General features: G+C 42.2%; 2 protein-coding genes across 3 annotated transcripts; both read left to right on the plus strand.

Moving 5' to 3' along the window:
- Nucleotides 1-4,011: 4,011 nt before the first annotated feature.
- Nucleotides 4,012-4,886, plus strand: LOC139338216 (C-C motif chemokine 4-like). Its single transcript, XM_070973207.1, has 3 exons — nucleotides 4,012-4,222; nucleotides 4,316-4,442; nucleotides 4,749-4,886. The coding sequence occupies exons 1-3, from the start codon at nucleotides 4,159-4,161 to the stop codon at nucleotides 4,855-4,857; spliced, it is 300 nt and encodes a 99-aa protein (XP_070829308.1). The 5' UTR covers nucleotides 4,012-4,158; the 3' UTR covers nucleotides 4,858-4,886.
- Nucleotides 4,887-6,429: 1,543 nt separating this feature from the next.
- vps9d1 (VPS9 domain containing 1) lies at nucleotides 6,430-27,964 on the plus strand. Of its 2 annotated transcripts, none has more exons than XM_070971859.1 (17): nucleotides 6,430-6,567; nucleotides 7,354-7,426; nucleotides 9,100-9,312; nucleotides 9,490-9,631; nucleotides 9,897-10,008; nucleotides 11,801-11,863; nucleotides 12,142-12,194; nucleotides 12,736-12,823; nucleotides 13,119-13,204; nucleotides 14,413-14,566; nucleotides 14,858-15,212; nucleotides 15,384-15,513; nucleotides 16,890-17,095; nucleotides 18,238-18,322; nucleotides 21,226-21,330; nucleotides 23,839-23,946; nucleotides 26,860-27,964. In XM_070971859.1, the coding sequence occupies exons 1-16, from the start codon at nucleotides 6,475-6,477 to the stop codon at nucleotides 23,939-23,941; spliced, it is 2,061 nt and encodes a 686-aa protein (XP_070827960.1). In that variant the 5' UTR covers nucleotides 6,430-6,474; the 3' UTR covers nucleotides 23,942-23,946; nucleotides 26,860-27,964. The 2 variants fall into 2 exon arrangements, with proteins under 2 accessions (XP_070827960.1, XP_070827959.1); XM_070971858.1 differs by having other exon boundaries at nucleotides 14,413-14,561; nucleotides 14,850-15,212.
- Nucleotides 27,965-27,989: the final 25 nt, after the last annotated feature.

A 27,989-nucleotide genomic window follows, 5' to 3' on the forward strand; every position in this document is an offset into this window, starting at 1 on the left:
GCGCCACCAGCTGTCCACGGAAAATAACGTCGCCAGTCAATCAAGTGTCCGTGATGCGGCACTGCACCAGAGTTTCAGATTAGTCACACAGAGACAAAGAAAACATCGCGCCCGCATGAGGCCAATGGAGGTCTCCATGCACCATGAATACAAATGACGATCCTCACACAGTCAGCTCTGAATAGGTGAACCATAACATCAAATGGAAATATTATGCTTAAATTCAATATACACTCATATGATTTCACCTAGATTTTGCCTGATATGTTTGGCTTTTTTGATATTCTATAAACTTGATTGTTACTAGAATTAACATTTCTGAGGTCAGTAGTTAAGTAAATATACAGCCACTTTAATTACATGCAATATCTTATATGATTATGTGACCTAAAAAGTTTGACACAACAGTATTTTTGGTGGGGAAAAAGGGGTAAATTAATTAAGCATTATTTTATAATCTCAAGCACAAATTTTCTTTCTGGGATATTTTTTAGTGAACACAAGATCCACCACTTCAAATAATCCTCTGTAATTATTTACTTTAGCATCTAAAGTAGCTCTGTCTCTGTCCTTGTCTTTCTTGTTCCTCCCCTGTTTGTTCTCTGTCTGCTGGTGTGTGTTCATCTTAGCCACCTGCTGCCAATCAACCTGCACACCTTAAACCCATCCACTCATCAGGCTCCTGCAGTATATATACGCCACTCTGCTCCTCACCAGGTTGTTTGCTTTGTCAGAGTGGTATTAAAACTGTGGCTGAGTTCAAGTCTCATCAGTAGTTCCCATATTTTGAGTCCAGTGTGATATTGTGTTTTCCTGTGCCTCTGTCCTTCTATATTCTCTGTCTGTTTAGCCCAGTGTTTGCGAATCTGCCTTGCAACCAACTACTCAGCTCTCTCTGCTCACTCATGTTATCTGTCATTGTGGGTTAGCTCTCCAGACCGCCATCTCCACATCTTATCACTAAATCTGCATTTGACCTACACTGAACTTTATTCAGTGCGTATATAACTTCTTCCAGCATTTCAATGCCAAAGTTTCCTTTTTCATACTTCTGTGGTTATTTTAATGCAAAAGTAATGTAGTCATAAAAGCATTACTCTACACGCAATAATATCTTAGAGTAACTCTTTATTTAATTTCCCTCAATAAAGTTTTATCTTATCTCTTACTTTTAAATGAAAGCAACCAGTAATATGAAATTAATTTGACTTGGAAAGTAACTAGCACAACACTCGTTCTGGGTACTGGTTTTTTGGGGTTAGGGCACAGATTTTTTTTGACCTGTTAGGGTGCTGGGCCGAGCTTGGTGCTAAGGCAGGGGAGATGGACAGGTGAGACACAGGGACAGGGGACAGCGACCAGAGCAGACAACGGTGCATGCAGCCTGTTGCAGTCGCTCTTGTTTCTTTTGTAAGGAGCACCTGCAACAAAAACAATTTCCCCTCGGGGGTCAATAAAGGAATTCTGATTCTGATTCTGATGAGGAGGAACTAAGATCTGGCCGGGTGGATGTGGCAGAGCCGAGTCTTTGATTACAGGAAGCTGGTGGCACTCTGCTCCAGTCTCCATTCAGACAATCACACACAGACACTCGGGAAGAGAGAGAGACTGCAGGCTGGGCAGAGGAGGACAGATCTCAAGTCCAACCAATATCAATCTTCATCTGAAAATTGGATTTAAACATGGTGAGAATGTTGGATTTTTAAATATGTTGACCTTAAATGGGGATTTCTCAATGTGTCTGGTCCAAGACAACCTACAGTCTTGGTGGTGAGAGCCATCCACCCACCTCCCTCTCTTTATCTCTTCCACACACACACACACACACACACACACACACACACACACACACACACACACACACACACACACACAGCATATTGACTCATGTACAACTTTATTTTATATTTCTATATTTACATCTGATAATATTCTACTTGAATACATTCCAGAGGGAAATGTTACATTATGCTGCTCCTTTACGTCATGCTGCATTGTTGATATCACACTACAATTCATTGGAATTAGCTCCACCTCGACCAGCAACAACATTAAAATACTGTTTCAATCAACAATCATTATCCAGTAATCGAAGAATTCACACTGGCAACGCAACACTCACCTCTGATCCTTTTTGTTGATAACACAATTTTCAATATGATATGGGACTTTTACTTGTAGCTGAGTGTTCTTGCTTTGCTGTGTTGCCTCTAAGTAAAAGTAAAATAGTTTTACTTTAGTAAAAGATCCAAACATTATGCGCTAATTGTAATTAAGTGGCTGTTTGTCTGCTGGTGATGAATTCTGAAAGTTTTATCAGAGGGTTTTACTTTTTCTTAACAACTGTATGTTGTTATGCTTATTAATTTCTCTTCATCTGATGTAAAATATCAGCAAAGTAACTGTAACTGTGCTGGAAGATTCTAGTAGTCTTTCCAATAGTGTGTGACACTGACTGGTGGTGTTGCAAATGCGTGCACAGAAGTCATCTATATAAATAGGTCACGGATGCATTGCTATATCTGGTTTTTGTGTACACTTCTGAAAATACCTGTGATAAGATCATAGTCGCATCATGCTGTCTCCATCATGTCGGTCTGCACCACAAAGATCTGCATTAAAGGGGGAAGTGACTCATGCTAAATTGTATTTTACCCTGAAGGAGGCAGAAAAGTTTTTTTTAGACATTTTGAATAATAAACCCGGAACTTTCATCTTTCTTTAAAGCCCAAATACAAGTATTTTTTGTGTCAGAGAGCTCACTGACATAACCTGCAATTTTAAACAAAAATACAAAGGAAAAACCTTTCCTCACAAACACCATGACCAAGTGGAAAGTTAGCTATTTCAAAGTATTTCTCCTACAGACATACTCAAACCCACACATACAGTAGGCCTATATCATGGTCATCTTGTCCTGCAGGCCTGTAGTCATCTTACTGTATTTTAATCCATGACTAACCCTCTAAACATGGTGAAAGGTTGGCAGAAAAACTTCAAATCATCATATATTACACACATATTACAGAAAAATATTAATTAAAAGGGTATTTAAGCTGTAAGAGTGATGATAATCAAAAGCACAAAGTTATATTGTGTGCAATTCATCGAAGGTTACTTGAACATTTTGGGGAATACTTATGCTGCTTCCAAGTTAGATGAGAAGATCAATACCACTCGATACGATTTGTCCAGTAAGTATAGCACCCTGTTAGCCTAGCTTAGCATAAAAACTAGAAGCAGGGGCACACAGCTAAGGCACCTTCCTGCAGTCTCTGCTTGTTGAATGTCAATCTCATGGTGACAACTTCAGCAACTTTCAGGAAGTCACTGTGTCCAGCCACGATGTAGTTTGGTACATAACAGCCAGCCACAAACTGATGTTTTTACATTTTGGCATTTGTTGGATTAAACAGATGAGATATAATGTCTTAATTAGTGAGCTGATGGGTGGATTGGAGCCAGGTTAGGCGTATCCCTGTTTTCAGTCTTTATGCTTTGCTAACTGCCGCTGGCCATGACTGTAGACACAGTGGTATCAATCTAGAAAACTAATAAGAGCCTTTCCCCAAAATGTTCATCTATGGCTTTGAGAAATTGTTTTGACAAATTTGTTTGTTTTGTGTCCATTTGGGCTGTGATTAAAGCTAATGTTGCTCATTTGAAGTCATTTTGCTCTGTGCTTCTGCAAGTGTAAAAGGTGAAATGTGTAAATATGGATAGAGGAAGAGGATGAATTTAAGCACATTTTCAGAGAACAGTGAGAACAAAATGCATCTTTATCTTCAATGTAAGTAAAACTTACAGACGCGTCTGAAGAACAGACTCAAGATGCACAGATGTAGATAAGATAAATGCTGAGAAGACTGCTTTGTTTTCTGTGGTAGGGGAGCGGATTTTGCTCTTGACAGAAAAACTGTGGCCTGTCCCTTTCACGGTAACTTCCCTCCCTGAACCAGCAGCAGCACTTGTATTTCTTCGTGGTGGAAAGCTGAGGAGGTGTGGGGAAATTCTGCCCTCACGGTAGGATTTATTTTTGATGAAAAGGCTGACGTCATCCATGATTTATATTGGACCTGGTGCTGAGAGCCGATCACAGCAAAGAGAGAAGAAGAACACCATCATCAGCACCATCACCATCATTCTCCTGACAGCATCATGAAGACTCTCTGCTTCGCTCTGGGGCTGCTGCTGCTCATCGCCTGCTGCTGCGACGCCATGCGTGAGTGACCTCTACTTGTGTCTCGTCGTGTTTTGTTTGAAGGCTTCTCACAGACATGTTTATCTTGACTTTATCCATTTACCTTCCTCACAGCTCAAGCTCTGCAGTACAGCACAGCACCTGGAAACTGCTGCTTCAACTTTTACACCCGTAGCATACCATTAAAGAGAGTATCTGACATATCCAAGACCCACAGGGCCTGTCTGAAGCCGGCATTCATGTAAGTTTCTGCTTCTTTCTTCTACTATTCTTGTCTCACTATGGGTACTGAAATGATGGATAGAAAGACGGACAACCGATGACCTTTCATAATTATTAATTACACTTTGTTTCAAAGAAGGTGTGTGTCTGTCTGGGTCCTACTGCTCTACAGAACATCATTGTTTAGAACAATTCTGTGTTAGTTCAGTCCTGTTTCAGTGGAGTGAAGTGGAGATTTCTCTTTATCAGCCAATGAATGAGCTTTAATTAAAATTGATTTCATTGCAGGTGTTGATTTTATGTTACTCTTCTGTATGTTTTTCAGAGTTCAAACTATCAAGGGAAAACAGATCTGCTACAATCAGACTTTCCAGTGGGCTCTGGATGTCTACAATCAGCTCCACAACACTGAGGGCAGTGGTCTGCAGCTCTGAAGATGTATTATTGTTTAATACTAATACTGCGGTAAATCTATGTCTGATTTTGCAGGCCCGAAGGTCTGAAGACTTATATTTTAATTAAAAAAAATTGTCATTACTGTAATGAGCTGTATTGCTGGTTCTGTATTTTCTGACAACAAATCTGTTGCTTTTTTTTTTTTACTGCCTAGTTTTACAGGCGGTGTGCTGTGGGTTAGCCGGAGCTATTTGTACTGGAAATAACTGCCAAAGGACGTTAATGAGAGCAGAGAGTCCATACAGTAAATGTTTGGGCCATAAAACCAAACAATACAACAATACAACTGCTGATTTGTCTGATAATTATCTGTGTTTGTCAGTACAAGCAACACTTTTAACATTATTGGTCGTCTGAGTCTAAGCTAATCTAAAATATCATCACCATGCAACTCTGCAACCACCTGGTAGCATAAATAATGTTCAAGTTTGTTCACTTAATAATGTGAAAATGGCAGTTTGTCTGATTATCAGGGTACAACCATGGTTAATCTTAAAAAAGAAAAAAATGACTTACTTGTGCCGATAACAAAGAGACAGTGACTGTCAGCTGCCCTGCTCAAAATGAAATCACAAGATCTTCTGGTGTGATAAGATCAGCGACGGTTTGCAAACTTATCATAGAACACATCGGTTCTTGTGTGAAAGATTATTGATCTCTCACGATCTATTGTTTCTGTCTCTGCCTGACCACACTTACATATGCCAAGATCAACTGAACCTTTGTCTGTCCTGAGACGCTGTCGATATGTATTGCAATGTGCAACCTCATTGTCACTTGTCAGTAGCAGTATGTTGCTTCACTGAATGCAGGCAGCAGTGACACGTGTCCTGCCCTGGTACTGAAAAAATTTGTGCAATTTTAATATAATATAATATAATATAATATAATATAATATAATATAATATAATATAATATAATATCTTACAGTTAAGAATGGCCATTTTTATCTTATGGCTTTCAGAAGGACGGCTCAGTTTGACAGTGGAAGATTTTGAATTGCACGAGTAAGATATGGATAGTAAATAGTGTTTTTGTTCTACTCCACAAAAGCAATGCATCTGTGACCTATTTATATAGATGACTTCTGTGCATGCATTTGCAACACCACCAGTCAGTGTCACACACTATTGGAAAGACTACTAGAACAAATATCACACTAAAACGTATATAAGAATAGTAAAAAAAATATGTAATATTGCATTGGATAAAACTGATAGTTATACTAATACAGCATATGTAATGATATAATAATACAGACAGAAGCCTTGATAAAGCAAAGAAGAATAGTAGAAAACCTTAGAAAGAAAATATTTGAAAAAAATCTGTATAATTTTAATGTCGTTCACAAGCATTTCAATGAGAGTATTTTTCAAAAACCTTTTGAGTCACAGAATTGTGTAACAACTGTTCTGTGCAATACTTTTCAGATTTGCTTTTAATTCACTTGATATCAGTATTGGGATAAATTCGTGCCTTGCTTTGCCAGATCTGTACAGCAGGAGGCAGTATAGCTCTTTAAAGTTTGTTTACAATCTGCCAAGACTGAAGCCAAAGAAGAAGAAGGACGGAGAGCAGGCGAACCTCTTCCTGCCATGGCTACAGCTGACAGCGGGGTGAAGCCCCTTCAAACTGCCATGAAAATGGCTAAAGTAGCAATACAGCTGGACGGAGGGAACAGACATAAGGTAGTGAGCTTCACAGCTCGACCGCGACGAAAACACGAAGGTTTAACGCCACAGGAAGCAGACTGTGATGTAAACAGACGGAGGGGGCGGGAGCTGTCAGTGGGTTAGCTAGCTAACCTGTCACTTAAACCTGCTTCAGTTTGACTTTAACCCACAGCCGGGACACATGGCTGCTGTCAGTCAGCGGCTCAGCGCTGTTAACGGTCATCATATGAACCTCACTTGTCATGTCATGAGATGTCAGCATTACTAGCTTCACAGTTTCTATTTTTGCACTAAGGAGTAACTCAAACAGGAGTACTTTTATTTCAGTAGTTAGCCTCATGAAATGTAATTGTTCCTGTTCTTTTATTTTAGGTTGTTGTGATAATGTTAGATCACTTTTGAGTTAGATGCGCAATTTTTCTAATAAGCCAAACTGCGTCAGATATGTCAAAGAAATAAGACATCTCACAGATTACGCTACAACACACTGATGTAATGTCACCATGACTCTGCACAGATGAATGTAATGTTTGTCTCATAATATAATTAATGCACTGCATGAAAGTCTCTGTTGGTTCTCTGTGCTGTATTTTCATGCATTTACAATTTTTAAAGTTGCAATACAAATGTATTTTCAGCTTGACTAGTCAAATTTAGCAACAAGGCCTAATGTTATTTTTAATCCTGACGTGTTACCTTTGCCATGTTGTCTCATTGGCAGTAATTCTTCTTCTTCTGATTATTGTTGTTGTTGTTGTTATAATGATAAGATGATACTACATGCTCGTGGTGTTTCTGCAGGAAGCTTACTGTGAGTATCTCCGGACTATCAACTTCATATCTCATGCACTTTTGGAGGAAGCTGGATCACAAAGTAAGATATGAGGAGTGACATACATGACTGATGATGAAGATATGTGCTAAGCTGTATGATAAAATATCTAACATCGTGATTGCTTTCTCTGTTACTCATGAGAGCTGTCCCGTGGGCCTTCAGTCAGCTTTTGAAAAAATGAAACCATCTAACAGGACCTGGTGGAAACCTAGTGTGTAGCTGCACTGTGTTTGGTCGGGTGCTCCTGAGGGCAAAATTGAGGGCTGTCTGGGACGTAATGAGGATTACTGCGGTGCAGCCAAAAAATTATGTTGCTGTGTTCCAGCTAGGAGCAAGTTTAACTGCTAGCAAGGTTGTTTAACTTGATATTGTGATTGGCACGCAGCGCTGCATGAAAAGGCCCAGTTCAGGGCAAGGAGGGCCCGAAGCATTTCACCTGGGCCAACTTGTCGACTGTGATGCTGCGCGACTGCAGTGTCGTCTAATAAATGCAACATTTCATATTAAAAAGTTAACATGTCACTTTTGAGAGCCTCAATTTAAATATCTAATTGTGAACCTGCTTCATTATTAGGTTAGACTTTGAGGACTATTGCATCAGTAGAAACTGTGAAATGCTTTTATTTACTTTACTTACAGCTGTGAGCCTTTATTTAGAGTTTGCAGCTTAAAGTTACAGCTTCCATGAGTCCTCTCATTGGATAAGTAGCTTTACATTGTGCTGTCCTATATAATGACATCATATAGTTTTAGGCCTTCATTGTGGTGATTTGAAGTCCTACCTTTATTTATTAGTCTATTAAAAAAATATAAACTCAGAAAATGACCCTATGGAGAGTGGAGCACAGAGGGACTCAGAGAGAGGGCAGGGAAGAGAGCAGCATTCCTGCTCCTATCATGGTCACACATGATTTTCTAACTAGCAAAGTCCCGGCCCTTGGTTCTGAAGACAGGGAGGGTCACTGGCAAATTCCACTTCAGGGTGGGAGAAGACCAGATCCCATCCCTCAAGGGGCTGAAATTAACACCCGCCAAGCTCCAAGTGTGGGTAGACTTCCTGTTTGGCAAGTAAATCTCTGAAGGCGACGCACCACACCGGCATTAAAGTTATGTTCTGATTTTGTTGAATCTGCTTTAGAGAGGCGTTGATTCAGCTTTATGATCATTTTGGACAATGTAATTTGTGGTGCTGTTAAACAGGGGGCAACTTAACATTGTACATGTGCCATGAAATCACACATGCTGAGTCATCATATGATATGTGAACCAGTTTCATATGCTTTATTTGGGGTTTGCATGGTGTTATAAAATATTATTTGTACGTACCATTTCTCTTCTGGGCCGTGATGAGGATCTCAGCTGAGGCTGACACGAGATTTACAAACCAAGTTAAAAGCCTCAGAGGTTTGAATGTGTGGCAGTCCAATGTGGATTGGTGGATGGGACCTTTCCAGACTTGGGACCAGACCACATGCAGTACCGTCTGCCAATGTAGTTAATCATTCTATCCAGACATGAACTAATCTGCTTGGATACAGTGGCTGATTGTTTGAACAAAGTTCAATCAGATATCAATGCCATGTGATGACGTTCATATACAAGACCCGCATTCAATTTATCATCTATGAGTAATTTTCTTAAAAATTAAAAAAAAAAAAGCCTCACATCTCACAATGTTCTCTGTCTTCTCTTTCTTTCTGTCCCGGCCTCAGAGGAGAGGGAGATGGTGGTGGAGGTGGAGGTGGAGGTGGAGCGGATGTTGAGGCTGGCTGAGCAGTGTCTGGAGCGAGCTAAGTCATTTATAGGAAAGAGTGCCAACCCCCCTGACCTCTCTGCCTCCGTCTCCACGTCCTCTTCGTGTTCACCTGGCCAGTCAGGACCCCTGCAGACTGATGTCCACCGAGCAGCCACCTCTTCAAACACTGGTGAATACATCCCCTCCAATCAGAGGCATATCATCTGTTAACATACCACTCAATCACTGCCTACTCGGAGCCTGCCCCAGGGGTCACAAATCAAAACCAGCCAATGTGTAGCCACATGATTTTGTCCTGTAAGCCAATAACACTCTCCCCCCACACTTGATACCCCTGTTGACACAGCCTGTCAAGCGGCCAGCCCAACAAAAACCAGTCACCGCAGGGTTATGTCGGATGGTGGCGGGGAGGTGGAGGTCTCGCGTTTTCTGTCTCCTGAAATCTTCCAGAGACTACAAACAGTGGAGTCACAGGACACAAGCAAAAAGTAAGGGCCGGTTTTTATCAAAGAGGGCAACTATTGCTCCAGTCAATGGCAGATATCGTCTACAGTGAACAATGCAGCAGGAATTAAAAAGATTTCTTAGACCAGTCACTTCTAGTTTCCACTCAGAGCATGTTTTCAGCTGAGCAGCCAGGTCAAACAGATTCTTGCATTCTTTAATGTCTTAAATTCAGTTATCTAAATTTTAGACCTGCGGTTGGAAATACTATTACATTTTTTTGTGTGTGTGTGTGTGCATGCACTCCAGGGAGCTGACACCGATTGAAGAAGCATCACGTTTGAACCAGAAGTTGAAAGCCAATTATGAAGCTCGTCTGGCAAGGCTCACACCTGGTCAGGCCTACCAGAAGACGTCTTTGGTATGTGTGTTTGTATGTTTGCGTCTGTGTGGCAGCCTTTGTATTATTGGCCTGCATCTTTGTTGAAAATGCAAAGGGTGTTTTTTTTTCAGCGTTTTTACTCAAACTATTTTGCCTTTCATCAGTAACTGCTCTGACATGCTTGAACCGAGCGTGCACATGTTACATGCAGCATTTGACTGTGATGTCAACATGGAAATGGCACATCTGCAGTTTCTGCAAGATCAAGGCAAAAGAATTGTTGTTATTTGTGAGGCAAACAATTTACAGATGTGATACAGGAATATAAGATAATTGAGATGTGCCCTTCAGTCTAGCCTCCAGGTTCAGTCCAACGCTGGAGGGGTTTGTGCAGGATCCTGCCCCTGATTTGGGGCTTCACAGTAAGCCCATATCAACCAACATTAAAGCCAATGTGCAATATATACGAGGAGGCCGCACCTCACTGATTTTTTTTAACCGCTGTGAGTCAAGTCATACAAAGTGTCCAACATTTCTAACCCCTAGAAATGTGTTAACAGGTTGTAAAGCCTTAAATTTTAATGAGGAAAAGGCATCTTTGAAATAATAAATAATAAATTATGTTCAAAGTGGCCGAATCGTTTTATCTGGGCTGATTGTTCATTTTGATGATAGTTTTAATAGATTTTATTAATTGCACATGGAAGTTGTTTAGCAGATGACTGAGATTCCGCAATTGACTGAGTTGAATCAAGTGATATATTGGTTCAGCGTCCGTGCTTGGACTGTTTTTTGTACGGTGACGTGATCCGACACACTTCTAAACTCAAAGAAAGTGTTCATAACAACCACTGACACAGCTAAATCAGCAAGTTGTATTCCTCCATCCTTGTCCACATAAATAATGCTGTACCGTCACTAAACTTCCTTCAGCTGTGTCTTCCCTAGTTCAAAATAAAACCTATTTGAATCCTTAAATTCGACGCAGATATGACTGTAAACAAGTGTATGATGGACACCTTGCCCCCAGATGTGTTATGGGGTAATCAAAACACATTACCCGCGTGAATGCTCTCATCATACCTAACTTTCTAAAGCCCAGGAAAGACTCCACTCATTCCAAACACAAAGTACGTGCTGTTATTTTGAATTTCATGCGGTACTTCCGGCCGGGTATCTACGTTAACTTGCCGCGTTTTGCTGCTGAAGGAATACCTGAGGGCCGTGGGAGCGGCGGTGTGGAGGTCTGTCGTCTGTGAGAGTTACTTTGCCGGATAACTGTAGAAAACAGCTTTCTCTTCTCCTCGTGTTCATCTCTTTGGTAAAAAAAGATGGTAAGCGAGAGGAATAACATTTAATTTGACTTTAAATTACAACGCTTAGTAAGCGAGACAATTTTTCACCCGATCCCAGTTTATAATTCATGTGAACTCATCATTCAGATACGGAAAGTGTTTCGGCGTCAAGTGGAGCTCCGTGATTACTGGAGAAAACTAAAGGCGTTTGTGAAGGTAAAGTTACATCAGCTGATGAAGTGACGGAGGAAGCGTCAAACTAAAATGCGCTCAGGAGTGAAATGATTGCTTTTCTGATTGTCTCTGTTGGGGAGTCAGTCAGCTGGACGCCACGACGACGATCAGGCAGCATTTATAGCAGGTTTTCAAAATATAAGCAGTATTTAATTTACAGACCCTCATGTTTGTGCTGAGATGAACTAGATTTTTCTCAACAGAAGAAATTCACACGTTGCAACTTTTCCTATTGTTTTCCTTCGTCATTTCTGATTGCATGAATGCATATTTTGAAAGTAATTTCCTCTTTTCCCACGCAGACACTCTCTCTCCAGAGGCAGATGATGGAGAACCTCATCATAGCCAGAGCCAGACAGGACGCTGTATCCTTCTGTCGTCAGCCACTGTGATGCTTTGTTCCCATGTTTTATGTGACTTGAGGCAAATATTCAAAGGTAAAGAGACTGTTTGATCTACTCAGGCATACAGCAGCTGACAAGTTTTAGCCCCCAGATCACTGGAAATGGAAAGTAATACAATATAAGTTTAACTGTATATTTCTGTTTATAGAATGTGTGGGTCAGTGGGTGACATCGTCACTTATGACCTACTTGAGGAGTGTGATCTTTCGCAGTTTCCTTAATGTTTGTTGTAAAATTAGCTCCAGCGGAAGATGGAGGAGAGAAGACTAAGACTACAGGAAGAGGCCAACAGGTACAAACCCACTGAGTTTGGGTGAAGCTTTCTTCTGTTTTTAGCTGCTGCCTTCTTTCTCGAACCACTTTAAAATAGAAGTGTTGAGGGTAGAGTGAAGCAGTCAGTTAGTTCTCGGAAAGGGATTATTCAGTCTTGCAAATCAGTCACAGCCACACAGTTTTGAAGATAGTTTATTGTCATTTTTGCTATTTCACTCAAAATACGCCCTCAGAAATCACAGAGTGGGAAACCCCTGTTTAATACCTTCAAATTATGATAAGTCTGACAGGAAATGAGATATGATCATATAGTACATCCACTGTTTTGTATATGACATTCAACTTTGTATCAATACAGATAATATGTGAAATAAATCAGCATGTCCTTCCAGTGTTCTTTGTGTGTTTAGTTCAGTATACAGGTTTCATACTGTGAAGACCAAAAACACATCAGTGACTCATGATTTTCAAAAACTCTGATGCTCTCAAGGTTGGCGAGTGCTGTGTGCCTGCAGGTATGCATGTAGGGAAATACTTTCTCTGTGTGTTTGTGCTAACAGGAGATTTGCAGCATCCGGCGCACTGACAGCAGAGGAGCAAGAGCAACGCATTCTCTACACTAATGTACTGGAATATGAGCAAGATCATGTGAGTTTGAGAGTAATCATTATAAATATATCAAAACCGATGAAAGATTACAAGGTCCCAAAGCTCAAAGAGATGCTTTGAGTTTCACTTGCCTCGTTTGACTAGTGGAGTACTCAATACATGACTCTATGAAATGCTAAAAGGCAAACAACTCCCTGCTTATGTGTAGCTGATAAATCGTATTGTCACACCACTGAAGAAAGCAGTTGTCAAAATGAATCAACCAATCAGTGTTTTTATTGAAAGTGTACATATAGAGGCCGGTAAGTCATTTCTATGTTTTTTGTCTCTTTAGGATTGGCCCAAACTGTGGAAAGCCAACATGAGGAAGAATCCTGATGACGTCACATTAGTATCAGGTCTAGTCTCATACCTGCTCAGGTAACTGACTGCAGCATGTGCATTTTAAATCCAGTTTAAGGTCATATTTGTCCATCTCTGGAGGTTCAAGTGTTTTGCCCCTGTGTGATCAAGTTTTTAGGTACCGCTGACCAGCGGCTAAAAGGGTTAAAACTAGTGCTGTCAATCGATTAAAATATTTAATCGCATAAATGTCATAGTTAACTTGTGATTAATCGCAAATTAATGGCACATTTTTATCTATTCTAAATGTCCCATTAATTATCATTTTAATACTGTTATCAACATGGAGAAGTACATAGGCTTGCTTTGTGCAAATGTTTTTTATTGAAAACAACGTGTAGTGTTATATTTCACAGTAACATTCTCTCTTTGAGCAGTCATTCACATTTGAATGAATCAAATCTCACACAATTTAACACTGTCAATAAACAGATGACAAAAAAAATAAATGCTTGGTTACAAAAAAGCCCCTTCAGCAACCCTTTCTAAGGGATCAAGACAGGGTGATACAAAATAAAGTTACAGAGTGCACATCATTGTAAACTAGGACTCAGCCTATAGTGCAGTTAATGGCTTAAACTTTCCTTTCTTAAGTTTCCTCTGAACATACAAGCAGTCAGACTGTGATGCTCTTCTGTTTATTCACCAGAGGCTCATCAGCGTAGCCTCTTATTTCTCTCCAGACAGAATGAACATTACTTGGCTGTGGCTGCAGTAAGCTTGTTTTTAGTTGCGGTATCCATATGCTTCTGTCCAAACTTTGGTCTTGTCAGTCGACAACTTTGGCAACTTTGTGAAACTAAACTTTCTATTCAGAATCTTGTTCGCATCCATTTCGGCGTTTCGCGCTTGACATCCGCCTCCACTTTCACAGCTAGCGAGCAGGCGAGACCAAAACATGCGTGGGGTGTGCCCATTGTTTTGTTTCCGGTTTACAATCGGATCCTGTAGTTTTTGTAACATTACTAGCAGTGGCCACAGCTTATAAATAACTACAAGTTCACTAGTTCACAAAGAACGTTAATCGCGCCATAAAAAAAATGACGGCGTTAAAATTGATTTGCGTTAACGCCTTAATAATGCGATATTTTTGACAGCACTAGTTAAAACGGCTTTGCTGAAACTAAATTTAAGGGAGAATTTCAGGGGAAATTCTAAGTCACTTCTCATTCAAATAATGCAGAATATATTTTGTAGCTCGCCTAACATTTGCACTGTGTCCTCAGCCGGTCCGACCACCCAGTGGTGAAGCTGCTGAAGAAACACCAGTACCGAGTTTACAACAAACTCTACCCCATCGTCAGTAAAGGCCTCCCCCACAGTCCTGCCCTGCCGCTGAGGCCTTCTCACAGCACTCAAAACCTGTGTCATCCAGGTAGGGTCAGAGCCAGGTGTTGGTGAGGCGGGTTGATCAAAAAAAGACTGGGCTCGAAAAGAAGCTGAAAGGCACTTTTCAATCCCGGGTTAAAGACCCACCTTTATAGGATTGCATTTGAGTCTCCTTAAGTTATTGGTGTAATGAATTTGATGATATCATAATGGCAAAGGAGCCATGCTGTAGCCACGTGTCGCTAGAGGGTGAATCACAATTGTCACTGTCACTAATGGATGCCATGTTAGCATTAATACATTTTTTTAAGTGAAAATGTCATTGATCATACAGAGGCCCAGAGGAAGCCAACCAGGACTGTAGGCAGCAGCGTTGGTGGCCACAGCTTCAGCACCGGCTCGTCACCCTCACTCTCTCATGACCTCCACACCAGTAACGACGATGAGGACAGGGAGGAGCCTCACGCACAGGTGACGATGGATAAGGAGAACTCGTTTGAAGACCTGGAGGAGTTCCTGACCCAGTTGGACTGGACCCCACCCCACGGCACCACCGATGAGCCCAGCTCCGATTTAGAGCTGAGCTGCGATTCCTCGACGCAGGCCGAGCAGGATGAGGGAAACGTCCAGGAGATGGAGATGAGAGCATTGAGAGAACACATGAAGGCCGTCGTCAAAGACATTCACATTGCAATTGGTGAGCATGATGACTGAGGACAGGTGTGTTTGTGTTTGCGTGCGTAGAAAGTGTCTTACTATGTTGACTTTCAACAAATTCCTGTTTCTGAAAATGTTAAGGCTGGATATTACATACCGTCAATGTAAAAGTTGTATATTGAATGTTAGTGTTGTTTTCTTTATCTTGCAGATCAGCTTCTGTCACTGTGTTTGTTATCCTTTGAGTGTCTGAACACAGCCAGTTCTAAAGACCTGTGCCTCGCGGCCATAGAGGAAGCCTTCTTCAGGCCCCTGTGGAGCGCCCTGGTGGCCCTTTTCAGGTACTGGGCCGAAATCCTTGAGACCTGAAAATGTCCTCATACTTCAGCCTCCTGAAACCTAAACTCTTTCTTTTATTTGCAAAAATAAACAGCAGTTGTAGATGTGCACAAATATAATTTTGGTAACCTCACAACCTCAGCGCAAATAAAATTGTCCCCCAGTGGGGGGGCTCAGACCCCAGGTTGGGAACCACTGGTCTAGACAACCCAAAATGTGATGTCCACACATGTGGACGCCAGGACTGTTTGCCTGATTCTTAAGAAATCCGTGCCGTTCCCCTTTAAAGTAAAAGCAAAACTCTCCGTCTGTAAAACCTTGTATAATTCTCTGAACCACTGTGTTACTTTTGGGGATTTATTTTTAATCCACTGGAACAAAATCCATCTCCCAGCAAAGGCGATGTGTTTTGGAGGAGGTCAGAAAGGAGCTCAGGCATTCAGCCGTGGTAAAGTTTATTATCGTGCTGCATTTAAAGCAAAAATGAAGGTTTGGCCTGAATGGTGGGTCAGAGTGTGGGTCAGGATTTCTCTGTGACCAGCATGTGGCAGTGCTGCTCTAAGTATGTCAGCCTCTTCCATCCTCTGTGGCTGATTCTCATTCCACTCCAATAACAGTCTTTAACAGTATCAGCTGTGTTGCAAAGTTCATATTGTGACTTCAACTAAATGTTCTTGTGCCTCTTTTCTCATTATCACAGGACTTTTTGCGTTGCCGTTGCTTACATGTCAAGCTATTTTCTGTATTTCCTAGTCTTAAAGACAACTGCTTGGTTTTAGAGCGTTTAGATAAAAATACTTATTTTGGTAACTAAGAAGTGATTTCACTGAGGTGTTCGTCCATCTCGTAGTTAACGTGTTCTTTTTCTTTATTCTTTCCTTGTTGAACTCAGTTGAATCTTCATAGACCCTCTAGTAGTGAGCAGGAAAAGCAAAGGTGTAGCTATTAATATCACTGACGGCTCACTTCCAGTAATTATTGTAATGCAATGCAACAATTAATGTTAGTATTTATTTTGACATGTCTGTGAAATCCCCTGCTGTGAAAAAGGTCAGCTATTCGCCTTCAGTTTCACGCCACGTTTTTAGCCTGGTCATACTGTATATGCCCCCTGTGATGGCTCTGCAGCCCCCAGTTTGAGAACACTGACCGAACACGTTCACACTTCCCCCCACTAACCACGAGGAGTCGCTAATGGAGCCACAAGGATGATAAAACCTTTCAGGCTTCCCACCCACAAACACAGCTAATTGTTATGTTGGAATAAATACTCACACCACTTGAAAGTAGACCCCTGTATCACCACCACTATCAAATTGCTGTCAAATGAACACCCGCCTGGGTTTCCACTCTTTTAACCTTTGTCTTTCTTCCTCAGGAAGGTCCACAGGGATAGAGAGCAGGCCTTTGAGATGAGTATGAAGCTGTACCAGGATGCTTCACCTGGAGATGTTGGAGTTCCCCTGAAACTGTTCCCCCAAGATCCTGGCGCGCTGCAAGGTTCCTACCCCTACGAGTCCGCTGTTCAGGAGCTCAAGCTTCTCATTACAGACTGCTGTCCACAGAGGAAGCTGGATTGTATTGGTGAGTGAGATTGTGTTGGTTTTATACTCATAGCTATTCATGGAGTGTATTCATTCAACCCAAAGAGGGCGGTCCACCCTTTTCAGGAAGAAAACCACGACCACAGACTTGTCTCTCATCCTTGCATCCTAGAAGGTATTAAAAATTCATAATGGGCGAGAGTCAGTTTTAGTAAAAAAATATAAATTTTGGTTTATAAACCAAGCAGACAGACAGGACCACCCCCTACCCAGAGCACATGTGCAGAGCTGATGAAATTCAATAACAGAAGCACGTAGGTGTCTGTTGAAAAGGAATCTTAATTTCAGGAGAACCAAGCAAACAGATATTTGGGGATGCAATCATCCCTGAAGTGGGGAAGGAAAATCACATGTGGCAAATTAATTGGGCTTAAAATGAGACCTACTGAATAGCACGTGCAATGTTAAAATCACCCCGAGCTCCTGTTGACAAATTGCTTTCCAGTTTTGTGTGATGTTATTTTATACATTTGCTGTCAATGTGTTGTTTGTCCGATTTGTTTATTTGAGAATAAATAACTACCGCCAAACAAAAAGCGTCAGAACCGTAACCTCCTTCGTGGAGGATGAGGAGTGCTTAAACTCATGACTTTTGGGATCTGTCAGACTCTTATTTAGAGCAGAGGAGCGTGTTCTCCTAACTAACAGACAGTCCTTTGGATGCTACACCTTTTCAAGTCTATATCCGACCAAGTTGGGGTGTAGCCAGTGTTTCAAGTACAGAGATGTCCTTTTCATCAGATTGTTGATAAAGTTTCTGTAGATGGTGCTCTTCTCTTTGTGGTGGTGGCTGCAGCTTCTTTATGTGCAACATTTGAAAAACGTGCGGTACATCGTTCCACGAACCTCTGGCTGATTTAACGCACCATTTGGCATTTATTGAAAAAAAAAAATGCAGCATTGGTTGCTGTCTGCACAGTGAGAGTCATTCGTAATAGCCCACATTTGATCATTTAATTGGTCAAATTACCTCTAACAGTCCTGTCTGCTTCCTGTCACGTGGGACCAGTTAATTTTGCAGCTGTTTTTAACTGCGACGGGTCATTTGGTTTTCAAGTTTCAATGCTCACTCTCTGTATCTTCGTAATGTAAACTTCTGCCCCCCGATGTGTTCTGTTGCAGTTCGGACATTACGGCTGATCTGTGCCTGTGCCGAGGATTACAGGTGTCTTCACGAGGGGGACTCTTCACCCAAAACAGCCGCCATGTGAGTACATCATCAGCTGCAACAGGTGGCAGCTCTTTGGGGTTCTGGCGTCACTCACTTTATACTTTTACAGGAAAATGGCAAAATAAGACACCTGATAACATCAAAGCGGTGCTGCCTGTGTGTGGTGTGTTATTCTCTTAGTTCATAAGTAGACCTCATTAAACTTCAAAATAAGAGCCCTGTCTCCACTTACTCCATGCTTATGATAGGGAGGGAAAGACTGTCCCAAAGTCTGGTGGAAGTACCCAAACATCATTTAAGGCCTCCTTGCCTCGGTAGCTGCCCTGTCAGGACTCATCAGAGTTCAGCTAAGCCTGGCACAGCAGGGGCTCTCCTAGGTCTGTTGCCCCCCATAGAGTTCCTCTTCCCGGCCAGGCCTAAAAAGTGGGTCGTCCTGTCTGGGTTTGGAACAGACCCAGGACCCAACAAGGGGCTTAAGGAAGAGAAGAAAAGAGATGGAGGTTTGAGGAATCCACGATGATGTCAGACAAAGGTTCAGTGGGTTGTAGCAGCCATAATGGAGAACACGGAGTGCACAGCGGACTCAATTTAAGCTGTGCTGTGTTGATAGAAACACTGACAAATACATGGATGCAGAGGAAACCGTTTTTAATGTGTGTCCCGGTGTGGCTTCACGTGATCCCCTGAACCACATCCAAAACAGCGCCGCCAAGTCATCTGCAAGTTAGTTAGTGGACTGAGAATGTTTTTGCATCAATATTGTTCAAGCGGAGACTGAGGCTACTAGTGAACGAGTAAACAAACTGAGAGCCAACATTTTTTTTCTGTGTTGGGTGGGGACCTGAGTCCTAGAATAGGAGCATTTACTGGGTTGTTTGGAGAGCTGGTCTTCGGTTCAGGTTAGGAGCTTTTTAACGGGGCTCACAGTGAGTTGACATGAAACCTATGGGACATGACAGCAGCGTTTAAAGGGTTAAATATGTGTACAAGTTCATGTCTCTAATGCTTTTTGGAATAATCTGTTTAGCATGTAGTGCAAACCACAAACCTCCAGTATTTGGAGAAGGGCCATAATTCTTTGCATACATGTTATCTGATATCTTGTCTTTTTTCTTGCACTCTTCGCCTCGTCCCTTTTCCCTCCTCTGGAGACTGGCTGGGGCTATGTCTCCTGCTCCATATCTGTCTCCTTGTATCGCCTTGCGTGTGAAGTGATCAGACACGGCAGAGTAGCAGAGTTGACCGGGCACAGCGCCTCTCAAAGCTTTTTCCCCAAAAAACTTGTGACGTTGAAGGATTCCTGTGTGTTCTCCCAGTCGCCTAAAACACACAACTTGGAAACCGAATGTAGTTCCGAGAAATGAAAACCGAATCATGTCGTGTGAGATTTGTTTTGTTACCTGGATACGTGAGTCAAACATGGCCAAACCACAGTGGGGTATTTATTTTTTCCTGTTTATAGACCAGGAATACAATCATGTCTGGCATCTGATGATATATCATCTATGATCACCTTTAGGGGAAATCGTTGCAGCTTGGCCAGAGAAAAAGAAATTGTATGAATCAAAACCGGCATTTCAGAGGGACAGCTGTTCCTCAGAGGCAAACTCTGGCAAGAAAACTGTCGTTCAGAAGAGAAATTCCAGTTTTGTCTCTAAATTGGACTCCTTGAACACTCTGGGTTTGGACTGCGCACTTTTCTGCCTCCACTCTGCCAGTGTTCCCCTTTTTTCTGTCCTGCTCGCAGCTCAGCGCAGTCGCGTATGAGGCTGCTTTTCTTAGTAATCTAAATACAGGTCGCCTCTCTGCGCGTCACTGCAACTCACACAGTGTTTTTGATCAAGGCCTGACTGATGGATGGAAGTGGATTCAGAAGTAATTGCAGTTTTCTGCTGACGGACGAGCACATTTCAGCAGGAGTGAATCTATTGTGTATTTACAGTGAGTTGCATATTCAGCTCTCCTCGTACTTTCTGCTTTTCCACTTTAGTCTCTAATTTCTCACACACACAAACACACTTTATTGTACTGCCTGCCCTCCTTTACTCATTGACCAGCATTTCCATTTTTGTCAGTTCTTTGTCCTTGACCAACTAGGAGCTCATTTGTTCTCCCGTGTGCTTTTGTCCACACGCCTTTCTTTTCTCTCCTCCATTGTGCTGCTAAATTGGTCACCACTCTTCCTCTGCATCCTGTTGATTAAGAATTCTTCCCCCTCTGCCCATTTCTGCTGTTTCCCAACTTGCTGTTTTATCCTCCACTAAATTGGAATGCATTCCGAACGCATAATGGAGCCTAATCTTCTCGCTGAAATCAGTATTTCTGCACGTGGGAAAAGTGCATTGTGTCTGTGGAATGCGGAGACACCAGTTTTCGTGTGAGAGGATCGATGTGTGTGTTTACAGTAATGTACTCAGAAGATTAGAACTCGGGCTTGCGACTGTGTGTGTGTGTGCGTGTGTGTGCGTGTGTGTGGGAGGTCCAGGTCTCAGTGGTTACATGAGCCTGTCCACACCTTCCAGAACCTGCAGGAGGAGAATATCCAGTTGCATGCGGCCGGGTCAGTCGCGGCCTAGCAACCCTACTTCTCACGCAAACTTGCAAGCAAGCGGTTCGCCCTGCGTGTGAGTCCTGATAAACAAATGGTCACTGTCTGCACACAGGGAGAATGCTATCAGGCTGTCATCATCTCCCAGGCTGCAATTTGTCCTCCCAACAGATCTCAGGGAGAGAAAAAAAAAGCTTTATCATTTCCATCCCTGAACACGCATCCCATTAAGGGCTACATTTGATTTAGTTTCCACTCAGTCCCCCGGGGAGCACATGCCATCGTGCTCTGTAAATGTCACTCTATATTTGTTCCCCTCAGCTCTATTTATTTACTTCTGTTTTCCTCTTTTACTTGATCTCACCGCCTTCTTCCTCCTTTCTTCTCACAGTGGTGCAGATGACCTGTTGCCCATCCTGTCCTTCGTGGCTCTGCGGTGCCAGTATCCTCAGCTGGTGTCTGAATGCGCCGCTTTGGAAGAGTTCATTCATGAGGGGTGAGTCATCACGATGGAAGAAGATGCTGATTATTACTCATCACTGCAACTGCTTTGACTGATTGCGGGGTTTCCGAGCACATCAGTATTTGTCAGATAGAACCCAGCAGTATCATATCCATCTTGCACTGATTTTCATATTAGCAATGGGTCACATTATCATGTGAAAGAGGTAAGTGGTGGTAGTACTGAACCCGCAGAGAATTATGAGTGTTTTAGTGTCATTCAGCTCAGTGTTTTAGTTTTCCAGCCCTCAAACTCATCTCTCATCAACCTCATGTCCACCATCAGCAGGTAGCACCCACAGGCTGTTGTTGTTGTTAGTATTTGTAACAATCACAGAGGTTGTCTGTTATCTTAATCCCATGCAAATCTGCCCTGTCCATAATTTGTAAAGTAGAAATTCCACCAGAGATTATCTACTATATTTCACCAAACGCAGAGGTCATTTTTTGTTTTGTCAGACAGCTGAACAAGTATGCAGTTGCTGAACAGCGGACAACAGCTGTGCTCTGACTTCAGCTATACTGATGTTTGGAGTGAGTGATGGAAGGGACGGTTAGGAGCAATGAAAGGTTGTCACCCACAAAGAATCTGTTACTTGAACTGAATGAGCTGCAAATGTGCACTTATGCTTGTAACACATGCGGAAAGTGGGCAACATAACTCTAAACTATATTTATACCAGATGCTCCGCTTCTGAAACAGAGCCGTGACATCATATTCAGGGGATAATGTCGGTAAATTTGAGCAAAATGGAGACTTTGCTTATCCCGTGCAGACATCGGGGTTAATTTCTAAATCACATGAGATCTCACGAGATCCTCTGTTATTTCCTACTTATACCATGAGAAACAATTACTGGTAATAATGATAAAATCACTCGTGACGTGGAATTAGATCAAAGCAATGCAGTAGAGTTGAAGTCCTTCTATGATTAGAGCCTGACTAATACAGAAAGTACCAACAGGGTTTCACCTTTAAAATGTCTCCCTCAGTCGCTCTTCTTTGCTGTTTGACAGTCCAGTATCCACTTTTTCATCTGATCTCTTTTCTGGTCTCAACAGGTGCATACTGGACTTAAAATAGTGTTGTGAACATCCGCCACAACTGCCACACAAAGTTGAATATATGTTAGCAGATACCAAGATAAGCAGTCAAGTGGAACGGGGAGGGGTGGTGGTCTGAGATACTACATCATACTGAGTGTCATTGCGTGTGAGCCCAGACCACACCCGAGAGGTCTACGCACGGCCATAAAAACAGCTGGTTGTAAAAGCCAGCCGTTTGGATTGGCATTGGCTGAGGAATGTCAGGATATTTGGGATTTGGTTTTCCTTCTCTATAAAAATACAAATAAAGTTCCACGTGATGTTTATGTAGTTCAGTGGATTGGAAGGGTTGAAGAGGTGGAAGCAAGACGGACCACAAGGCTGCGAGAGGGTTGATATGCTCGAGTTCTCCTGAGGTGATGAATGAGAAAGCTTTAGAATGATTGGTTGAGTCAGCTATCAGTCAATGTATACGGGCTTTTATATCCAGGTATGTAATGTTATAACTACAGTCAATAAATAAAGCCTCAAAAAGTACATTAAGAAGGTAAGATGGATTTTGTCTGCCACAAGTTGTCCCAGTCTTTTTGAAAAAGTCCTCCACTGACTGTTGTTCTTGCTCACCAGAGTCATCAGAGTCAGAACCTGGATCCACTTACCTAAGACAGCAAACTGAGAGCAACGTTAAAGCCCCTGACATCTTTAGTCATCCCACATAAGCAAGAATTGAATTTAAAGTTCGTAAAACAACTGGCTTGACAGATGAATGTAGTCCATAACAGTCCACAGCATGAAAGTTCGGCTGTTGTGCCAAGCTAACACTGCTTCAGCCGTAGTTTGTTCGCCGTTTCCAGGCCGCAGTCGAGGGAGAAGTATCTTCTTATCTCCTTTCCTTTCTCAGTCTCTCACTCTTTGTCCATCTGTGCAGTGCAGCGTCCTGGCCACAGCCGGGTCTCGTGTCTTGCTCTCGTTAGTTAAAGGTCAGTCAGAGTTGACTCGGTCTCCAGCCTTCTTCTGTCTCCTGTGTGCTCTCTCCGAACAAACCTCCTCCCTACTCGTTCTTCTTCTCACATATCAATCCTCCATCCATCACCCCCCCTCTGTCCTCATGCTGCCCACCCTTTTAATGGATGTATAATGGCTCCCTAAGTGGAGAAAAAGGAAGATCGTTTTCTCTAACTATTGTGGTCAAGGTTGAGCTGACGTGTTTGGTCCTTTAGTCACTATGGGAAAAAGCTGATGTGGTGGTTTCTGCAGAATGAAGAAACTGGGCTCTGTTCTGTGCTTGGATGTTTGGGATTCTTGTGGCCTTCTCGTGCCTTGTTTTATTCAGTTCTGTCAGGATGAAGAACTGAATAAAACGTGCCCTGATTTGACTTCTTACTGTTTTCTTTGACCTCAATAAGATCGCCATGTTTACGTTCAGACGTCTTCTAACACGTGTTCTCTTTTTCAGCTATTTGATCGGAGAGGAGGGCTACTGTCTGACCTCCATGCAGAGTGCCTTGGCCTACGTTGAGTCATTGCACACAGGAAGACAAGCAGACAAGCTCGTTTGACAGAGGTAAAGGATAAACGTATGGTAAACATCTTGCTGACCTTTGGGCAAAGTAAGCTGAAAGCATGTGTAACGGAAAAAGTCTTGACATGTTTTCTGTTGGAGATGAAAAATGCATTGAAATGAAAATGATTTAAAGTGAAATGAAATTCTTTCAGTATGTGATCCCAGCCCCACTCAAAACCTCTGCACATAAATCCCAAACTATCTGACTGGCCAGAGACCAGTAGTGTCAAAAATATCATCTTGGAATTTGACTCTTTAAATCTTTGTTAATGATGGCAGTAAAATGGAGACATAAAAACAGAAATTAATTGTGGAAACTCCAATAACAAAATGTTGCTCAGTTGCAAAACCTAAGGCCAAAACAATGGAGGGGGAGTCTTGAAGGAAGCCAGAAACACAACTCCAGATGTGTCCTTTTCTGCTGGATGTGTAATTCAGGGATAATTTGTCTTAATAGCGTACTAAGATGATCATATGTTGTCTTATATTGTTAAGACTTCTTGAAGTTTAGGTGAACACCAAACGTACCTGAACCATCCCAACTCAAGTGGTCTCACAGTGCAGACGGCATCCAATTGCGGCACCAACAGAGGTCCTGTTTCCAGCCTCTGGAGTGGAGGCTTGAGTGGCGTTAAGTCACATGCTTCATGCACGTCATGATTCCGCTCCACTCGGCCAAGTGTAAAAACTTTTTTTGTAATGTTTTGTCTAAAATTGCTGCCGTGTGCAGTCAAAATGTGCAGGTGGATAAGATCTTTGGTCAGATTAATATGCTGGAGAAGACCAGGAGCACCATGCTCGCCTCCCTGCCATCAACATCACAGATTGCTGCCGTTAGCGACGCAGTGCACCCTAGTGTCATGACTCTGGACTCTGTGCTTCTCCACAAGCTGTTTCTTTTTACAAATTTGAGAGATATCGAAGGCTGAGGTGGAGCCACAGAAGCAAACTCCTTGTTTTGTTTTAACATGTTGACACAGCTGACATGGAGGTGAGTGTATTAATAACCTAATATTACCTGCTGACCTGTGCCTCAGCCAGTTTACCATTTTTTAGACCTGATCTCAGAACAGACTGTACTGTGGAGCGCAGGCCACTCTTTGAGTAGTTTTGCCAACAGTTGTGAGGAGCGATGGGGGGAGAGATAGAGGGATTGTTGGAGTGAAGTAGACTGAGACTGATGCATTACACTGAGGGATGAGTGTATCTCTGAATGGCTCGCCTGGCGCCCAAGGTAATGTTTCCACACTGCTGCTCGGCGGGACAGGGTGCGATGACACTGCATGTTATAAAGTGTGACATCCTCAACTGGCATCCCCCAAAATTCCCAGTGACACAATGATACCACTACAGCCAAATATTTAACTTTGCAGACTGCTGTGCTCCACAGAGCTGTCGCTCATCTGTCGGGTGGCTGGATTGGGAAGTGGAAGCATTCTGAGTGTTTCTTACTGGAGGAACACATCGCCAGAGTTTTAGAAATCCTTTAAAGCATCCAGGGACAAAAGTTAGCCTCGATTTAGATTATTCCTTGCGTATGTTGAATAGAATATATACAGACAGGTGATTAAAGGAAAAACCTGGATGAATTAATTGCATAACTGAGGAAGATGAATTTATCAGGATTTCTAGCTGCTGTGTCTCTATGTGTGAAATATTTTGATTTTGCCATCAGAACAACTTGTTCTCACCAGCTCTCCCCAGTGCCCCTGGGTCTGATCAGTTAGAGGAAGGAGGGCAATGCCTTTCTGACACTTACCACGGGGGGGGCGTCAGAGTTGGAAATTTTTTAATTCTTACATATAAAAATAGCAAAATAGCCCATGAAAAATTCAAAGCCGATGCTGAATCGATCCCACTAACCAATGTTACATTCAAAACTTGATAAATCCATAAAACTCGATTGCTGCAAAAACTACTGCATGAGCCCGAATATAAGATGGGGTTTTTGTTTTTTTTTGGCAACTAATCTTTAAATAAGCAGCTGTTCTCTCAATGGCGGACTGGTACTTTGGATTAAGAGCGTTACATTATGGGTTGTATGTAACCTCAATGTTGCTCGGCTAGCAGGTCTCTTAAAGTCTGTTAATAGTGTGTTTGTAATAGTCTGCTTTAGACGTGTTTAGTTGGATTTACAGCAGCATCTGATGGGGTGTAACATGTTTTTTGTAACAGTCAGAGAAAGTAAATGTGACCGCTGCCAGAGCCTGGCTAGACAGTACATGATTCTCTTCACACCATGTTAGCAGAGGAGCATCAGCAGCTCCATTCAGCGCTCCTTCTCTGTCCACACATGATGCATTTAGGGACGGTGATGACTGTAGGTCACCCACAATTTGGCAGCGGTCAGAACCCAACAAGAAATCACTGTCATCACGTCCTTAAAATGGAAGAAAATAGACTCAAAGAGTAGAAATGCCTTCAGGTCAAGGTCACAAAGCGTGTTTGTTCTGCTTGATGCGCGTGAGGTTGACTGAAAAAGTCAGCTGAAAGCAGCTCCACTTGAAAACACGTGACAGGCTACACAAATGTTGGATTTAAGTTGATTTTGATAATGATTGATGAAGCGTTCTTACCTTCAAAAAGTCCAAAAACAGTTGATATAAAAGTCAACAGTATTTAAAAACTAATGCATTATTTTCCTTGGCCAGTGGTTTCAGGAAGGGTCTGAGACATTTTAAAAACAAAGCTGCACATCAGGAAGGAAAATGCTTCTCTGAGTGTAAGTGTGAGACACAGACTGCCATTGTTGGTTTTGGTCTTTTCATGAGATTCGAAAGACAGTAAGAAGAATATAAAACGCTTCCAGCCTTATCCTTTTATCAACAGGACAAAAACGCTAACAATGAATACATTCTTTTTCTTTAATGTATTGGCAGTGCGGGGAATAATATATCCCATTTTGTGTTGTAGGCTGCTGCAGTCACAAGAGACCCTCCTGACAGTTCATCCAACATTTCCTGCTGCGCTACAGCTGAACCTGCAGCTCCCTACAGGTTGTGCAGATGCATGTTTATCTTGCACACACACAAACACAGACATACTGCACAGCATTTAACAGAAGGACTCATTTTGCTCTGTTTCCAAAAGAGAACTAACCCTGTGCCTGTGAGTTGTGTCTAACCAAATCAGACCCTGCATGAGGCCAAACTGGGCTTTGCTGGGACCTCTAAGGATGTCTTTTCAAACTGTGAAGGGTTGCTGTGTTAACTAGCACTGGATTGTATTGTACAAGGGACGAATTGTATGTGATTTAGGTTGAAGTTGTCTATGGAAGTGATGACACTGACTATTTGAATGCTTACAGAGGAGAAAGCTGCGACATGGTTTATTAACGAGGGAATGTTTTTGTAAACCACACTGCAGGATTTTCTTGAGATTTTTTTTCCCTTGCATTGAAAATTTGAATCCATGTATTCTATTGCATTTCTCAAATTAGACAGCGTCTGCATGTGTTTGTGTGTTTGTTCATATGTTTTCAGGACTGGTGGCAAAATCCATTCACAGACTGATTTTATGCACTGCAGGTGTTGAAGGGTTCAGGGGCGGGGCTACACTGGATGTTTTTTTGTTTTTCTTTTGAGTTCGGGCAGTTCATCTATTTGCAGACAGACTTGCCTACAGGACAGAGACAGCGATAGTCAGAGATACTGGATAATGGAGACAATGTGAGACACTGGAGGAGCACAGGGGTAACTGCTGTGAGTCCAGTCTGTAGCATCTGTTGACAGTCACTGTGTTTGCATGTAGCAGCATGTCGGTTTACATTTACATGAGGCATACAGGAGTACAGTTAGTATAGCAGTGCTTACTGTAGGTAGTAATACTGTTGCACTTTGTTAGTGGGTGTTTGTATTTTATAAGACAATTTGTAAGCCAAGCCACAGAACCTGTGAACCTGCAGGTGCATGTGACCGTGATCTGGCCATTTTCATTCATGATAGAGTTCCTTCCTTAACCTTTAATTCATTTTTTAACACCAAGGTTCAAAATTAACAAACTCCAAAGGAAAGCTAAGGAACAAACGCATTTTCACAGCCTGT

The sequence above is a fragment of the Chaetodon trifascialis genome, chromosome 10 (assembly GCF_039877785.1).
Source record: "Chaetodon trifascialis isolate fChaTrf1 chromosome 10, fChaTrf1.hap1, whole genome shotgun sequence".
In the NCBI taxonomy this organism is placed as follows: domain Eukaryota; kingdom Metazoa; phylum Chordata; class Actinopteri; order Chaetodontiformes; family Chaetodontidae; genus Chaetodon; species Chaetodon trifascialis.

Coding starts and splice junctions, on each gene's coding strand:
- LOC139338216 (XM_070973207.1), top strand. CDS start 4,159: ATGAAGACTCTCTGCTTCGCTCTGGGGCTGCTGCTGCTCATCGCCTGC. Junction 4,223..4,315: donor CTGCTGCTGCGACGCCATGC/GTGAGTGACCTC, acceptor CCTTCCTCACAG/CTCAAGCTCTGCAGTACAGC. Junction 4,443..4,748: donor TGTCTGAAGCCGGCATTCAT/GTAAGTTTCTGC, acceptor TATGTTTTTCAG/AGTTCAAACTATCAAGGGAA.
- vps9d1 (XM_070971858.1), top strand. CDS start 6,475: ATGGCTACAGCTGACAGCGGGGTGAAGCCCCTTCAAACTGCCATGAAA. Junction 10,009..11,800: donor CCTACCAGAAGACGTCTTTG/GTATGTGTGTTT, acceptor TTTCCCACGCAG/ACACTCTCTCTCCAGAGGCA. Junction 12,824..13,118: donor TGGAATATGAGCAAGATCAT/GTGAGTTTGAGA, acceptor TTGTCTCTTTAG/GATTGGCCCAAACTGTGGAA.